This window comes from Neomonachus schauinslandi, chromosome 1, assembly GCF_002201575.2.
Source record: "Neomonachus schauinslandi chromosome 1, ASM220157v2, whole genome shotgun sequence".
In the NCBI taxonomy this organism is placed as follows: domain Eukaryota; kingdom Metazoa; phylum Chordata; class Mammalia; order Carnivora; family Phocidae; genus Neomonachus; species Neomonachus schauinslandi.
The window spans coordinates 58179102-58197521 of NC_058403.1; the positions used below are offsets into that span (position 1 = coordinate 58179102).

The 18420-nt window shown below is 37.0% G+C and overlaps 2 protein-coding genes across 3 annotated transcripts in view; both read left to right on the plus strand.

The window, feature by feature from the left end:
- Positions 1-18420, plus strand: part of ATP6V1A (ATPase H+ transporting V1 subunit A) — a 58115-nt gene that overhangs the window by 9556 nt on the left and 30139 nt on the right. For both annotated transcript variants that reach the window (XM_044919700.1, XM_021692384.1), the window contains exon 2: positions 17155-17249. In XM_044919700.1, coding sequence (XP_044775635.1) covers positions 17165-17249 — 85 coding nt within the window. In that variant the 5' untranslated portion in view covers positions 17155-17164. The remainder of the gene's footprint in view (positions 1-17154; positions 17250-18420) is intronic.
- LOC110582380 (small nuclear ribonucleoprotein G-like) lies at positions 6054-6277 on the plus strand. The gene has a single exon (XM_044919710.1). It carries the CDS (start codon positions 6074-6076, stop codon positions 6260-6262), a length of 189 nt encoding a protein of 62 aa, XP_044775645.1. The 5' UTR covers positions 6054-6073; the 3' UTR covers positions 6263-6277.

An 18420-nucleotide genomic window follows, 5' to 3' on the forward strand; every position in this document is an offset into this window, starting at 1 on the left:
GTGATATATACTATGTAAGCATTTATGCCCTATAGGAGTCATATTACTAATACTTTGTGCTTTTGAAAAAAATAGTTTTATTGAGGTATAATTGACATACACATATTTAAACTGTACAGTTTGATGTTTTGATATATGTATACACCTGTGAAACCATCACTGCAATCAATATAGTGAACATATCATTACCTCCAAAAGGTTTTTTCTCATGCTTCCTTGTGATCCCTTCCTTCCATACCTCCCCACTATGCATTTCTAAGCAACCATTGATCTTTTTTCTGTCACTGTAGGTTAGTTTGCATTTTCTCAAATTTTACCTAAATAGAACCATTTTTTTTCCTGTCTGCCTTTTACTTACCATAATTATTTTGGGATTTTTTTCCAGGTTGTTAAGCGTTTCAGTGTTTCTTTTTTTTTTTTCGTTGCTGAGTATTATTCCATTGTATAACTATACCACGATTTGTTTATCCATTCATCTGTTGATAGATATTAGGGTTGTCTTTCCACTTTTTGGCTGTTATGAATAAAGCTACTATAAACATCCATATAAAAGTCTTTGGACATAAGCTTTCATTTCTTTTTTAAATTGTTTTTATTTTAAGGTATTTTTTAAGGATCTTATTATTTTTAAGTCTCTACACCCAGGGTGTGGCTCGAACTAATAACCCCCAGATCACAAGTCTCATGCTCTACCAACCGAGCCAGCCAGGTACCCCCATAAGCTTTCATTTCTTATGGGTAAATACCAAGGAGTAGGACAGCTGGATCATATGTTAGGTGTCTGTTTAACTTTTTAAGAAACTGCCAAATTGTTTTCCCAAATGCTTGTGTCATTTTACATTCCTACCACCAGTATATGATAGTTCTAGTTCTATATCCTTACCAACATTTCCTATGGTCAGTCTTTTTAATTTTAGCCATTCTATTATGTGTGGAGTGGCATTTTATTTTGCTTTTAATTTGCATCTGTCTAATGATGTTAAGCATCTTTCATGTAGTTATTTACCATCCATATATTTTCTTTGGTGAAGTATATGTTCAAACCCTTTGATCATCATTTTAACTGTGTTTTTTTAATCCAGTTTTGAGAGTTTTAAAATATATTCTAGATATGTCCTTTATTACATTTATGCTTTGCAGATATTTTTGCCCAATCTGGAACTTGGCTTTTTGTTCTAACAATATTTTGAAGAGCAAAAATTTTTAATTTTCATGAAGTACAATTTCTCAATTTTTTCTTGTATGGATTGTGTTTTGAGTATTATATCTAATAAATCTACCTAGTCCAAGATCACAAAGGAAGTTTTATGGTTTTAGGTTTTACATTTAGGTCTACCATCCATTTTCAGTTTATTTTTGTATATGCTACAAGGTATGGATTGAAGTACCTTTTTTTTGCATTTGCATTTAGACTTGTTCTACCACTTATTAAAAAACTAACTTTCCCCACTGAATTGCCTTTGCACTTTTGTCAAAAGTCAGTTGTCCACTTATATCTGTGTTATATAGCCATTTTGAGCTAATCAATGTTTATAGAATTTTAAATAATAATACCAGGCAGAACAATAGAGATTTTATCTATTCTTTGTAGAATAGATGTTCTATTGGTGTTCTAGCATTCATAATAAGCAGAATAACCATTAAAATTTCAAGATTTTCAACATTTCCCACACAGCCTTTGCCAGTATTGTCACTGAGCAGTATTTAGTAGTTGTCTACTATGTGTCAGGGTGCTTTACTATGTAATTGGGGTACTCAGTGAATGAAACAGGTACAGTCCCTGTTTCCCTGGCATTTACAGTCTGGCAGTGGAGACAGACATTGAACAGCTCTGTTCACAGATTTTTAATTACAGCAGTAGCAAGTATGACAAAGGAGCAATATTGAAGACTGGGAACACATACCAGGAGGAACTGGAAGTTAATTCCTTAACAAACCATGCTATTGAAAACTTCTTTCTGTGATTAAATCCTTCTCTCCCACAGCCACTTTAGTTAAATAAACCCTAGTTGTTATTAATCATGGAATACTAGGCAAACCATTAGAAATGCAACTTCTTGCCCTCTGAATTGGAAATGTCTGTGAACTTTTGAGTAAACTCATACCTTTAAATCCATGTTGTAAAGTGTTTTCTAGTCTATACTAGGCAGCATTCTTTCCCACTTCTGTGCATACTTTATCCTTTAGGTCATATTTTCACTGCAGAGATTTTATGAATTCCTGAGTTGAAGGTGAACCTGTTTATGGTAATGCTTCTTTTATCATTGGGTTAATGTGTCTTTGTACACTTTGTAAACCTTCTATCTCTTCTATTCCATCCATGAAATAAGTGACAGGACAGATCCATTTGAATACATAAATATCACTTTATAATACAAATGTAATAGCATTTTCACTGCAACACTGTTGGTGCTGACTCTCCTATGTATATTGTTCTCAGATATATGTATTGCGTATATTTGGCCAGGTTGGCTGTTCGTGATATGTTTGCTTGGGAAAACAATCCAGAAAATTTCTCCTTAATTAACATTTAGAAGAGTGATACGGTAATTGTAGGCAGTTTTTAAGAGAAGTTTCTTAGTATTTTGAGCAGTGACTTTTTTTTTAAGTAGTTGAAAATTTTCTAGGTTGCTTACTTTTTTTTTTAAAGATTTTATTTATTTGAGAGAGAATGAAAGAGAGAGAGCACGAGAGGGGGGGAGGGTCAGAGGGAGAAGCAGACTCCCTGCTGAGCAGGAAGCCTGATGCAGGACTCGATCCTGGGACTCCAGGATCATGACCTGAGCCGAAGGCAGTCGCTTAACCAACTGAGCCACCCAGGCACCCCCTAGGTTGATTACTTTTAAAGGGGATAATTCTCGGGGCGGCCTGGGCGGCTTAGTCGTTAAGTGTCTGCCTTCGGCTCAGGTCATGATCCCAGGGTTCTGGGACTGAGCCCCACATCAGGCTCCCTGCTCAGCGGGAAGCCTGCTTTTCCCTCTCCCACTCCCCCCTGCTTGTGTTCCCTCTCTCCCTGTCTTTCTCTGTCAAAAAATAAATAAAATCTTTAAAAAAAGGCAGGGGGGGATAATTCTCATACATGACCGCTGACATTTTTTTTAATTGGTATGGTCACTTCAGCCACAGTTTATCTGAGACAACCTATCCAAAAGCCAAACAGCCATTGCAGTGCTCAGAGGCCATGAAGGTTAAGGGTCCTCTCAGAAGAGAATTTACTAAGGACAGTGCTTGGTACTCTGAACTTGGACTTGCAGACTATTTAACACAAGAAATTTCATTATTATTATTAAATACACTGGGGTTGGGAGAAGACTGTAGGATTTCAAATAAACTAATAACTTCATTTTGTTATTAGATCTTTTTTTTTTTAAGATTTATTTATTTATTTATTTGACAGAGAGACAGAGAGAGAGCACAAGTAGGCAGAGCAGCAGGCAGAGAGAGGAAGAAGCAGACTCCCCGCTGAGCAAGGAGCCTGATACGGGGCTCTATCCCAGGACCCTGGGATCATGCATGACCTGAGCCGAAGGCAGCCACTTAACTGACGGAGCCACCCAGGCGCCCCTTGTTATTAGATCTTAAAGCTATTTCTCGTTTTTCACTTTTGCAGTGTTAAACACATATGTAAATAAATTCTTATCCACATGTCAAATATATTCCCAGAGGTACAATTTATAATCAGAGGGTTTGAACATTTATTTTAAGGGCCTTGTTGCATATTGCCAAGTTGCTTCCTGTATTTCTTAGAAGATAATAAACCCAAATTGACCTTTCCTTGATGGTTATAGGTCATTCTTATGACCCTTAATTCACAATCTCTTTCATTATCTACTTTTTATTTATTCTTGGAGTGTAGCTCTCTAATAATTTGGTATTTTGTTACTTTAAATCTGCAGTGATCTAAAATATTAGGTAATAATTTTTAATTATGCATAAATTGAGTCAAGACAATATGAAGGTCTTTTGAAACTGTAGAAACTTTTAAAGACAGTCATATCAGCAGTTTAGAAATCTGTTTTTCTATTTCTTAGTCTTGATTCTAATGATGGTGGACAAGTCTGACCTCCTTCTGTATAAATATTACTGTACTGTATTCAGTTTTAATACCGTATATTATTGTTTCTAGGAAATACATTTCCCCCTCACATTTTAACATCTGTGAAATTAATATCTGTCCTGCAATTTCTGGAGTGTAATAGAAGAGTATGTTACAATTGATGGTATCTCAGGGGCGCCTGGGTGGCTCAATCATTGAGCGTCTGCCTTCGGCTCAGGTCATGATCTCAGGGTCCTGGGATCGAGCCCCACGTTGGGCTCCCTGCTTGGCGGGAAGCCTGCTTCTCCCTCTCCCACTCCCCCTGCTTGTGTTCCCTCTCTCGCTGTGTTTCTCTCTGTCAAATAAATAAATAAAATCTTAAAAAAAAAAATTGATGGTATCTTAGATTAGATGAAATATGGTATTGCTTCTAGGTAGGAGTGTGTGTGTGTGTGTGTGTGTGTGTTTAAGAATTGCTCTTTTGAGACATCAGCATGAAGAGTATCCTTATGGATCCTTAATTGGTTGCCTTACCTTGGCTTCCCCCAGTCAGTAAGTTAAAATCAATAAAAGTATACTAGCAAATTGTAAAAGATAAAAATAGCAAAACGTGGGAAGCTGTCTTGGTACCCAGTAAGGATAATTATTTAGGTAAGCTATGGTATTCCTTTAATGAAATATTATACAGTTTAAGATGATACTTATGTGAGAACTCTCAGAATATGTGAGAATATATTACAGTATTGATTACAAGTATGTCAAAAATAGTGAAGAAATAAGTCAACATTTAAGTGATGAGACTTACCTCTGAGTATTTTAAAAATTGTAAGCATGTTGCTTTTGAAAAAAATTTTAAAGAAAAGTATGTAATGCTTATTTTCTTTACTATTTATATCATTTGGCTCTCTTGGCTTTTACATCATAGGTAAGTTAGGGTATAAATAAAGGACTTTCTTCAGGAACTCATTTTTTTCAACCTGAAATTGAGAAAATGTTCTAAAAATTCACAAAAAGTCAAAAGGGGATATTAATGTGAGCTTCACTAGAACTTTTTTTTTTAAAGATTTTATTTATTCATTTGAGACAGAGCATGAGCAGGGGGAGAGGCAGAGGGAGAGGGAGAAGCAGACTCCCCGGTGAGTTGGGAGCCTGACATGGGGCTTGATCCCAGAACCCAGAGATCATGACCTGAGCCGAAGGTAGACGCTTAACCATCTGAGCCACCCAGGCACCCCTTCACTAGAACTTTTTTACACTCCAGTTTAAGTTTTCTAAGAAGTAAGAAAAATAAGAGGAATTTCTCACTCAGGTACTATTTATGTAGCTTCATTGTTCCAAATTTATGACAGCCTAGTAACCAGGAAGTTTCCACTACTATTCCCTGTTATTAACAGTAACAAAATTGAGTCTGTTTTCATTAATATTCTTATTTGCTCCAAAGATGGTCATTTTCCACTTAGATGTGCCCATTTATTTTGCACTTCAATGACAGTCTTCTCTCTCTCCCTCCCTCTCTTTCTTTCTTTGCTATTATAATCAGTTGGTTAGGTTTGTATTATAAAGCTAGGCACTAATAAAATAATGGCATTTGCACTGTTCTTTAAGAATCTTAGTTTTTTGGGACACCTGGGTGGCTCAGTTGGTTAAGCATCCAACTCTTGATCCTGGCTCAGGTCATGATCTTAGGATGGTGGGATTGGGCCCTGCATCAGGCTCCACACTCTGCGAGGAGTCTGCTTCTCTCCCTGTTTTCTCCCTCTACCCCTCCCCACCCCCCAAATAAATAGATAAGTCTTTTTTTTAAAAAAAGAATCTTAGTTTTTTAGGTGATGGATATCTTAGGAGCAGTCAATTCTTGGTGGTTCTACTATTTACTCTTTAGTTTGTGAATGATCTGTCACCTTTTTTTCTTCATCACCCTTTTGCCTACATAATAACCTTTGTAATTCTAATATAGAGTCAGCTACTAATGAAAAACAGGTACCCTTGGTTTTAAAAAAGAAAAGGTAAGATCTTTGAGCTCGCGGAGTGGACACCATGAGCAAAGCTCACCCTCCCGAGTTGAAAAAATTTATGGACAAGAAATTGTCATTGAAATTAAATGGTGGCAGGCATGTCCAAGGAATATTGCGGGGGTTCGATCCATTTATGAATCTTGTGATAGATGAATATGTGGAGATGGCAACTAGTGGGCAACAGAACAATATTGGAATGGTGGTAATATGAGGAAATAGTATCATCATGTTAGAAGCCTTGGAGCGAGTATAAACAATGGGTGTGTTCATCAGAAGAAATCAACTGCTTCCACATGTCCCCTCCATAATATCTGTTTTACTACAATATAAAAATCAGGTTGTGTGCATTTTCATACTGAACTTTTTTGTTAAATAAACTTTTATAATAGTCAAAAATACTTTCTCAGACATTCTGAACGTAGAAAATTGAGTATTAGCTCTTATTCTAATTTTTTATAATGTGAATTGTTCCTGGTTGAGATTGATTTGTTCTGAAGCTTATATGCATTAATATAGAAGAATCTGATTAAATGTGAAAAAAAAAAAAAAAGAAAAGGTAATAGAGCTATTGGGTGAAATAAGGTCTTTTGAATGATAAGTTGTAAAATGCCTACACGTTAAAACCAGACTAAATCTGGGCTTCACCACTCTATAGCTCTGTCGTGAGTAGGTGGCTTATGTCACAAAACCTATTTCCTAATCAAACACCACCAGTGTCATAAGACTTAAGTGTTAAATGAGATGTGCCCATTTTTTAACATAATGCCTGGAGTGTGATGTGTGCGTGATGAATAGTAGTTGATATTATCTATTTTCATTTTTGGACATTTTTATCAAGTTACTGCTGTGCAAGATACTTTGCTGTGTGTAGGAAGGGGCCAGAAAATAATAAACATGCTCCTTGAAAGCAGGGATATTCAAGTATATTCATATAATGGCTTATCATTGATCATAGGCTTCTTGCCTATAAATTCATACCATAGAACTTATACAGTAAATACAGTATTTTGGTTTCTTAGCTAAAAACTTTGGACTATCACACTCTGTAGTACCATTTTATTTATAAAAATTTGAAGTGAAAGGAATCTAATTGCTTATTTCTAGAAATGCTATAAAAATTGTTTGTGGGCAGGCCTGTCAATAAACCTAGAGCATATGTAGCTGATAGTTTGAATTCTATTCCCCCACTTAATTGTCCACCTAGCTTTTATATTTACTATTTCTTTTACAGGAATGCCTTTATTTTGATAAATGGAGGGGTGTATGTGTGCATGTTCTCAAAAAGTTTTATTCCAGCAGGAATAAATTTTTCCTGATTCCGTTAGTCTGGTTTGCCATCTGTGATTTTTCTGTACTTCTCTACTCTTTGGTTCCCACTTTTGTCTGCACATTTCCTTATTGTCTATCTCAGTAATTTTTGTAAACTATTTAAGTAATGATCTATGGTTGCCTTTATTCTTAACATTTTGGTCTATCCATTCTTATTTATTTATTTATTTAACTTTTTTTTTAAGTAGGCTCCACACCAAGCATGGAGCTCAATGCAGAGCTTGAACTCATGACCCTGCAATTAAGGCCTGAGCTGAAATCAAGAGTTGGACGCTTAACTGACTAAGCCACCCAGGCGCACCCATTCTTCTTTTTTTAAATAGCAATATGAAATATATAGAACATAAAAATATTTATTCTTGAGACTCCTTTCTTCTTGGGTTGGTTAATTTAGTAGGCCAGTAAAAGCAACAAGGACCCAGATGCAAGTGGCTTGTTTGTTTTGATTAGCTCCCTGCAAGGTCCCAAGTTGGCTGCACGTCCCATGCAGGTGAACACATCCCAAGGGGAAAAAAGTATTTCTCATGGCCTGTATCTTTTAAAAGAGCAAAGAAATTATTTCCACAAGCTTTCCAACAGACTTCGCCTTACTTCTTATTGGTCAGAACATCATTATATGCTCATTTCCAAACCAGTTATTCTCAAAGAAACTAGAATTACCTTGATGGGCTTACCAAAATTGGAGCCAACTTAGGGTTTTGTTGGCAAGATAAAAATAGAAACTAGTTAAGCATAGTCATCTGCTGCATAAACCATTCTAATGGAGTTGCTGGGTGGGTAGATTAAATAGGAACGAGTTTCACAAAATGATGTAGTACTGTACTCTGTAAATACAAGGTAATGTTATTAGCTGGAATTCTACTTAATTTTATAACTTTTTGACTAACCATAAGAATATCAAACAGATTTATGATGCCTTTTTCTAAGAAGGTAAACTGTGTACAAAATGAAATATTAAGTGCCCCAGGATTTTATATGTAAATAATATTGTCCTGGAACCTTGGTATATAGCTCTTACATAACACCTCATACTTGCCCCCCAACAGCCCCCATTATTTCTGGAATAATGAAATTGCCATATAGTGCATCAATCAGTAGCAATTTAGAGAGGACCTTGTAAAATGGAAGAAACAGAACTGGGCCTCGGTGTTGTGATTTGCCACTGCAGTGTTCTGTAGCATGGAGGAGAGACTGCTGACTCATTAGATCAGATGGTTGCCTGTGCTAACTTTCTGGATTTTTCCCCTTCTACAGCAGGGTTTTGTTTTGTTTTTAATTTTTTACAAATATGGGTGGAAAACCCTACAATTTGTGACTATAGGAATCTTAGTTGTAAATTGCATTTACTTTTTATCCTCAAAGTAGGAATCAAGTGAATAAAGGCAAAGTTTATATATAATCATTGAGTTGATTTCTCTATGAGTCAACTATGTATGCCACGTTGTTGTTGTTTTTTTAAAGATTTTATTTTATTTTTTTTTAAAGATTTTATTTATTTATTTGAGAGAGAGAGTGAGAGAGAGAAAGAGCACAAGAGGGGGGAGCGGGAGAGGGAGAAGCAGACTCCCTGCTGAGCAGGTAGCCCGATGCGGGACTCGATCCCGGGACTCCAGGATCATGACCTGAGCCGAAGGCAGTCGCTTAACCAACTGAGTCACCCAGGCGCCCTTAAAGATTTTATTTATTTATTTGACAGACAGAGACACAGCGAGAGAGGAACACAAGCAGGGGGAGTGGGAGAGGGAGAAGCAGGCTTCCCACCAAGCAGGGAGCCCAATGTGGGGCTCGATACCAGGACCCTGGGATCATGACCTGAGCCGAAGGCAGACGCTCAACGACTGAGCCACCCAGGCGCCCCTGTATGCCACATTGTTTTAAAGCAAGCAGTTGTTTTTAAAGTAGGTATCATGCTGGGGCGCCTGGGTGGCTCAGTTGGTTGAGCGACTGCCTTCGGCTCAGGTCATGATCCTGGAGTCCCTGGATCGAGTCCCGCATCGGGCTCCCTGCTCGGCAGGGAGTCTGCTTCTCCCTCTGACCCTCCCCCCTCTCATGTGCTCTCTCTCATTCTCTCTCTCTGAAATAAATAAATAGAATCTTTAAAAAAAAAAAAAAAGGATAAAGTAGGTATCATGCTTGGGGCGCCTGGGTGGCTCAGTCGTTAAGCATCTGCCTTCGGCTCAGGTCATGATCCCAGGGTCCTGGGATTGAGCCCCACATCAGGCTCCCTGCTCTTTGGGAAGCCTGCTTCTTCCTCTCCCACTTACCCCTGCTTGTGTTCCCTCTCTTGCTGTGTTTCTCTCTGTCAAATAAATAAATAAATAAAAGCAGGTATCATGCTTTTTTTTAAATGATGGAAAGCAACAAGAATAGGTGTATATCGTAATAGGAAGGAGTTATTAAATAGCATATAAAACTTAATGTAGCATGAAATCATATGTTATTTTGGATATTATGAAGATTTGGGATAAGATTAACTTTCAGTGTAATGTAACTTGCAATATAATTTGCTTATTTCAAGTTAAAATGTTTCAGGATGTTGTCTTATACATCTTTTTTTTTTTTTTAAAGATTTCATTTATTTATTTGACAGAGAGAGACACAGTGAAAGAGAGAACACAAGCAGGGGGAGTGGGAGAGGGAGAAGCAGGCTTCCCGCAGAGCAGGGAGCCCGATGCGGGGCTCCATCCCAGAACCCTGGGATCATGACCTGAGCTGAAGGCAGAGCTTTAACGACTGAGCCACCCAAGTGCCCTGTCTTATACATCGTTAAAAGCCTATGCTTTTTCACATAGAGGCATAAGCATTAAATAATGAAACAGAAGAGTTTAGTGTGGAGTGTTTTTATTTCCACTATTTTCATAGATAACAATGAAGGGTGACTAATGGATACAAAGTAGTAGTATGTTGTATGACCGTGCTTATCAAACTGCCAAATGCTTAGCCCTATTCGGTGATTAAGTCAATATAAGTCTAATGAATAATTTTTATTTTATTTGTGGAAAGGAAGCAATTTCATATTTATCTTTTAAAACAGATATTGTATATTAATAGAGTGCAAAACTTGTTTGGATTAAGAGAATGTACAAGAGCATACAAAGACATTTTTCTGGGGGTGCCTGGGTGTCTCAGTTGGTTAAGTATCCAACTCTTGATTCGGCTTCGGTCATGATCTCAGGGTCTTGAGATGGAGCTCTGCTTCAGGCTCAGTGCTGAACATGGAGCCTGCTTAAGATTCTCTCTCTCCCTCTCTCTGCATGCCTCCCCCGCCCCCTGCTCACTCAGAGAGAGAGAGAGAGAAAGCGCGTGCATTCTCTCTCTCTAAAAAAAAGAACTTTCCCTGCTTACAGTAGAAAGCTATAATATCCTGTTCTCTGTCAAGATTGGGAGGAGATAGAGGGGTATTTATTCACTGTTTACTTGTTTTTCTCCTACTGGGGTGCTTTGGTGAAAAAGCTTTAGAAGTACAATGGGAACCCTTATCTCAGTGCTGTGGGAATTGAAAATTTAATGTTCAAAAAGCTTATTACCTTGGAGCAGTCCATGGAAGTTTCTCAAAGTGTTTAAGTGTTAAGAAGCTGGAGCCAAAAACTTCCGGACCTGGAAAACATATTTTCCAACTCTATCAGGAAAAGTACTTTAGAAGTTAAATAAACTCTTAATTGGGACTTCTGTTCCTATAACTACTGATGATGGGTTCTAAGTTTTATGTTGAAGGACAAAAAGCAAGTTCTGGAAGAAACTAAGGCTTTGGTTGTATGGGGACCTGGCGTCTATGTCAGTTGCTTGACTTAGCCCAAGCATTGTCCTAAGTGCCCTACTTTCTAAAGCCACTTTTGTATTTCTTTCCTCCTTTGCAGAATAACTAGTTACAAGATAACTAAGAAAACAGGCCAAAGATTGTTGTGGTTCAAGTGAGAGTCTAAGTTTTAGTTATCCAGGGAGTAATTATTCACTTTCTTCATTATTTGAGCATTTTGGGTTCTCTGGAATCAGATGCCAAAAAAGAGTCTATTGTATAAGATGTTGGTTAGGGATCAACACATGTGAAAGGAAGGGGGCAGACGCCTAATTGGGCAGAGAAGTTGAAATCCAATTCAAGCCTGGAAAAGCCTTAGCTGACCCTGTGGGGAGATCTGGAGTGAGTATTACTTGTGAGAGTATCCCACATCTGGTTGACATGGCTGGGTCTTTATACCTCCGCTTTGCTTGGTCACCAGGTGCAGGTGGCCGGCGAAGGATGTGAATGTTGGCCAGGCAGCTCTCTGCATCTGAGGCCAACCCTGAAGGAGTGACAGCTGCTGGCTGTCCGCTGACAATACTCCCTGTCCTTTCTTGAAGGAGAATCTGGATGCTGCATCTCCCTGTCTAATTTGATAACACTGTTACCTGGAGGCAGAGACTGTTGTCCTTCCTACCATATAGGATTGTTTAGATGCAAACGAGAGAAATCAGCCTAGTTAATTGAGGCAGAGAGTGCAGGGCTTAGGGAGCATGGGCATTGGAGTCAGACTGCTGAGGTTCAAATCCCACCTGTAAAGCTTGCCAATTTGGGGATCTTGGGCAAAGTTACTTAAATCTCCATTGCCTGGGTTTCCCATTTGTAAAATGGAAGTGGTATTAGTGGGTATGAAGTTATTAAGTAACTATTCACTGAGTGCTTATTTTCTTTGCCCAGGCACTGTTTTCTTTGCCCTCATGAAACTTGCATTGTAGGTAGTGACACAGATAATAAAAAAGTGAATTAAAAAGAAAAATTATATTCTTTCAGGTAGTTGCTATGAAGAAAAGCAGGGTAAGAGCATTGAGGATGACAATGGGAGCAGGGGGACTATTTCTGGGAGTGAGGAAACACTTTCCAGGCAGGTGCACAGCAAGCGGAAAGGTTTGAGTTGCTGGAGCCGAGATTAAAATTTAACTGTGTTAAAACATCAAAATGGACAAAACTCCTGGGAATGCCTGCATTTTACATTTTAAAAACTCATGTTTTCATAATTTTCTTACTTTGTCCTGAAAGATGCTGTTTTGGGGATGTATTTGCAACCACTTCTCTGCATGTAACACAATGGAGTAGAAAAAGCTAAGTTACACATAATCATTATCATATATTTCTCCTCTTAACATTGACTTTTTAAAAAGTAGAATCATCTTGATTTGCTATAAAAGAATATTAAACAGATGAATGCAGGTTTGTGGATCTGGTGAAAGCATCTCTAAATTTATAGAATTATTATTTAGGCTCTTAATTCTCTTATTAGTTTGATGTCACTGTTTCTATTGTCTGCTGTCTTTGACATAAATTAAATAATATGTGCCTCAAAATAATACAGTTAAACTATAGAATCATTAGTTTCCATGGTGGCTAGAATTATTCAGCTGAGTGATAAACCCGCAAGGCAGCTGAATCATGAATAACCCCTTTGATTTCCACTCATCATTGCTCATACATTTGGAGGTTCTCACTGTTGTTTTAAAGGGAATGTATATAAATACTTATTTTAAAAAATCAGAACAGATACCTGTATTGCCTCATGAACTCTCTCCAGAATACCTTCATGAACCCTGGAAGATTTGAATCATCTATGAAGAAGCTCTACTGAATCATGTCTCCTTGTTTATCCTTCAAGACTCTGCTTACCCTGTTCTAAGTCATTCCTGTCCTGCCAAGTCCAGGTTTGATGCCTTTGCTTTATGCTCTTCCAAATCAGCCTGACAGCTCCTATGAGAGCACATGTGTCACTTATTGTAACTACCTGTTTGCCTTTATATCCCACCAGGCCAGAAGTTCCTTGGGGGAGAGATTGTGTCTTATTACTCCATTATATTTTATATTTTCAACCTGTAACACATAGCACCTGGCACATCTTCGATGCTTAAAATCTATTTAGTTTTAAAAAATAAAGTTACGGTAATATACACTTAATAGCTAAGAAAAAAACGAGCCAAGTGCCTAGATTTGGTTCAAGTAACAGGAAGGTAGGAATATACTAGGTGCTTTTTGGAAATTAGGCAAGATTAGCTTGTATTAACAGAATACAGTTAGTAGTCATCACCATTACTTTTCTGTTAGGCTTACTTTCAGGCGCCATGCAACAACCCCATTAGATTTTACAGATGAAACTGAGGTTCAGAAGTTTGAAAGAATTTGATTTGCCTGAGGATGTAATTTATAAATTCAAACTCAATCTTTCTGACTCAAAAGTCTTGGTCTCTGTTTTAATTAAAAGAAGCAGCCAGGACAGATGAAATGGTACACTTCAGTTCTTACTTGCATAACATTTAGAATGTTATTTTTTATTTTATTTGCTCCCCTTTAAAAGAAACATTGAGGAGCACCTGGGTGGCTCAGTTGGTTGAGCATCTGACTCTTGATTTTGGCTCATGTCGTGATCCTCCAGGTTGGGTCGTGGGATCAGGCTCCACGCTCAGCACAGAGTCTGCTTGTCGCTCTCCCACTGCTCCCCACTCCCCCCCCCACCCCGCTCATGTGCTCTCTCTCTCTCTCTCTCTCAAATAAACAGAATCTTTAAAAATAAATAAATAAAACAAACATTGATATTTTGAAATCCTTCCAGAAAAAAGTAGCCTCGGGAGAGAAAGAGCTGAAAAAATTTTTTGAGAGTTAAAGGCACTACAGAGAATTTCCTTGGGAGAGGGACATCCTCTGTGGCTACAGTGGTTGGAAGAAATAGGGCCAGAGGGTAGAAGCAATGGAGAAGTAGATTTATGTGGGATATAAGACACTAAGGGGAGATTTTTTAAAAACAAAATGGCTTTTTCAACATTGAAGCCCTGCTTAAATAGTGGTATTACTGATAAAATTCTTGTAAGCATTTTACATTTCACAAGGAACATTCAACAAATTTGTAATTCAGTCACAACTGTGGGGTAGGTATTAGCATTATTACTTTTCAAATGAAGATACGAAGAGATTTTGATTTGTCCAGATCCTCCTGCAGCATGTCACTGGTAGAACCAGGGTGTCTAAAGTCTGCTGACTCAAAATTTCATGCTATTTCCACTTTAATCGGCAGGTGACCATGTATCATGCATGCTATGTAGGAAATATCCGTATTTGAGGAAGAAGTTAGACTGTGATTATCACGTTGTCTTCTGACTTTGAAAATTTCTTTTTCTGAAGATTAAAATTTGACCTCATTTGTTTGTTCACTATTTCTTTGAAGACTTTGCCCAGCCCATTTCCCAAAGAAATGTTTGTCATTAAACTTTGTTTTTTTCTTGTTATCTAAGTGGTTTCTAGAAAAATTTGTTCTTTTTATATTCCAGTCTTTTGCAGTTCCATAGCTGCTTACTTAACAGTCCCTTGTTCTGCATCTTAAGGAAGCTGGAAAATCCTAGTAAACCAATTTCCCCTTTTCTTTACTTCCTCCCTCAACTGCCCTTATTCCAGTTTAATTTTCCTATTGAGAACACAACAATCTTTGTCTCTTTTATTGTGACACTTGTGACTGTGGTATCTGGTTTATTTTTTTCTTTCTAATTCAGTTCCATTGTTTCCAGTGGATATAAGTATACCCTACCCTTTATCAATAAATTACCAGCCTTGATAGTCTCTACCTATCACCGATGCCATGTTTAAGTTCTTGGTACTTTTCTTGACCCTTTGATCATATGCTTCTCACTTGCAAGTCTCCTGTATCTCCATGTGGTTTTCATCTTTGTTTTCACTCATACTTGTTTCTTTAATCACTCAATTCTTCCTTGTTAGCCTTATCCACCATTCCCCTTCTGAAGCCACAGAGTGTATCAAGCCAGAACTCCACTGTTAATGACTTCATTGCTACACTCTCCTCCCCAATTCTTTTGTATCTTGGTTAATGGATTACAAATTGTGCCCCATGGAGTATATGTTTCCGTAGTGATCCTTCAGTGGCTCCAGAAAGACAAAAACAATACTCAGCCCTGCTTGAATTAATCCCCAGATCTCAAGGTTTGTTTTTCCTTTTTCTTTCTGTATTCTTTCTGTCTGGACTCAACTTAGTCAGCCTCAAAACTTACTTTCCACTTACCTGTTCCCCTTACCTCATCCATATTGGTTTGCACTTGTCCCACATCTGAATCAATTTCTCCTCTGCTCCCAGTGTGTTGTCATTTTGGAAGGCAGCTGTGCTCCACCACTATACTACTCATGCCCAGTGTGTTGTGATTTTGAACACTAAAGTCATTTTGCTTTATAGTACATTTGTTTAAAGCCAGTGAAAGCTCCTTTTATTCACAGTCCTTAGTCCCTAAGTTCCCTAAGTTCAACACAGTGCTTTTTCAAGGTAGGAGCTCAATAAACATTTAATAAATTGAATTCCATTGACACTCAAGCCATAAGTATTTCCAGAGCTTTTCAACTTCTCATCTTGCCTGCATTCCCTCCCCTACTTTAATCTGTTAGTTGAATTAAACATCATCCTTCTCATAACAGTTCCACCTTGGTTGTTTCCTATTGTTTATAGGCTAAAGTCCACTTGGTATTCATTTCAAGACCTACACATTAGTCTGTCTACCTTTGCATCCTTATTTTTCACTGTTGCCTTAATATAAACCTTTTATTCTGGTCAGACTGGTCTGTTAACTGTTCCTGCAAATTTTATTTCCATTCTTTTGTTCTTGTTATTTCCCCCATCTGGAATGCCTTTGCTGTCCTCCTTTTCGTAGTTTATGCTAATTCTACCTGACCTTCAAGAAGTCTTCCCTAAGCATTCTAATCTTTGTACTTTTAGTAAATAAGTGTGTATTATTTGGTACTCAGTTACATATTGATCTGTTACCCTTACTTTATGGTTGTTTGGGGACATTATTAGCTTTTTATATGCACATGTATTTTATCTCCCTTATTAAATTGCCAATAATTATTAAGTTAGTCCAGCAATCAGAAATAAACTTTCTACTTTGACATCTGCAACCAGTTTTCTGTTTGGACTTGAATAGTTCATTCTTTAGGGTTTTTTTGAGATTGCACACCCATAAATAAGTTGAACTGAATTTTTTAAACTGCTCTGTGTTCTGCTTTAAAAAAAAAAGAAGAAAAAGGAAAATTGCTTCCAGAAAAATTATAGATAGATAATACATTAAAAATTTTTTTATTGTAAGATATAATTTGTCAGAAAAGTTATAAAGGTGGGTAAGATATTGTAAGATACCTGTCAGAAAAATTATAAAGATAGATAATACATTAAAAAAATTTTTTATTGTAAGATGTAATTTGTCAGATGGTGAAGAGTGAAGCAGGGAAGGAGAGAGGTATGTTGCAATTTTAAACAGATGGCCAGAGAAGCGCCTCAGAGAAGGCAACATTTAGACCTGAAAGAGGGATAGGAGTGGCTATCTGGGTGAAGAATACTCCAGGCAGGGGAACAAGTACAAAGATCCTGGGGCAGAATGTATATGTTTTTGAGAAATGGCAAAGAGTTCAGTATGTGTATCCAGAATGATTAAGGGGAAGAGTAGCTGGAGAGGAGCTTAGAGTGGTAATGGCAGGGGGACAAGATGTTATAGGGCTGGATAAGCCATTGGAAAGACTTCATGTTGTTTATTATGCTCCTTTGTATATTCTCTGGAATAGTTTGCATAGGAATATGTAATTTTGAATTTTAATAACTGTAGTCCATCCAGGAATGAGGTACTTTAACCAAATTTTAGGAATTTTATATTTTACTCTGAAAAAGTGGTAATAGCTCAAGAATAGACCGATGATGAGAGTTGACTACTTATGTCAGTTCTTTTGCTTTCAGGTTTGTAATTATAACTTTTTTTTTTAAACCATAGGTAAATTAACATGATGGATTTCTCCAAGCTACCCAAAATACTTGATGAAGATAAAGAAAGCACGTTTGGTTATGTGCATGGGGTCTCAGGACCTGGTAAGTAATATGTAATAATCTCAATAGTAAAGATTCCTAACTTCAATTAATGTCTTTTCAAGGTTTTTTGGGTAAAATACACAGGTTTCTGTTTACCTGAATAAGTTCTATTTGTCCCTAAAAGATTTCATAGTTGCTATAAGAATGTGGTAATACCTCCATCATAAGAGCTTCTCTGGCATTCATTATCTTAATTTGATAATTATTGGGCACTAATTTGTGACATCCTATTTATTATGTAAATGTATAATTGGTGTTCAGAGTTTTAGATAGGTCTTGATTTTTTTTGTTAAATCTGAGGTAAAAAGGCTATATAAAGTTTTTAGTTTTTAGTATGTAATACCTTACAGATAATGGGCATTCAGTAAATATATGTTTATGTCATTTGAACTGAAATAATTTTTTTCAGAGCGTTTCTCAACAATATCATCCTTGGCTCTTTGTATATTTAAATTTCTCTGAACGTTAATTTCATATATTGCATAACTAGCTATCTGTGGGAAAGAAGTTTTATGACGTGAGAGCAATGGAAAGCAGTTTAAAAACTTTGTTTATTCTGCCAGAACTTGGGGTATTGCATTTTAAATGATAAATCTCATTCTAGTATTCATTTTATTCCAACTGCAAAATATGATTCACAGTTTTCCATAGGTAAACCTGCTCATTGATTTATAATCCTTCGTGCCATGAATATTTTTCCTTATGTCTTTTTATAAACCTCATGCTATAGGCTTTTTTGTTTTAATCACAGTAGAGGTGATCACCTTTTTTCGGTGTTTATGCAAATGAAGTCAGTCAATCACAGTGTTTATTTCTCCCTATGAAGCTTCTATAGCTTAGAATTTGGTGTTTGAACATGAACTCATTGGCAAAAATACATTTCACTGTTTTCAACCTCTTGCCATTCTGAGAAACAATTTTCCCCTTGATGATCAGAGGGGTCTTTAGGAAAGTCAGGCAACACTCAAGAATTTTTAGGGAAAAGACAAAAAAGAACACCATCAAAAGAGTTTAGATAAAAATATTTTTCTGAAACTTGTAGTTAACTGCTCCTGGAACCTATTTATTATTCTTAAGTACTTAATAAAATGATAGAGAAATGGCATACTTTGGGGCTTATGAAATATGATTTAAAATTTTAGGGGCACCTGAGTGGCTTAGTCACTTAAGT

Coding starts and splice junctions, on each gene's coding strand:
- LOC110582380 (XM_044919710.1), top strand. CDS start 6,074: ATGAGCAAAGCTCACCCTCCCGAGTTGAAAAAATTTATGGACAAGAAA.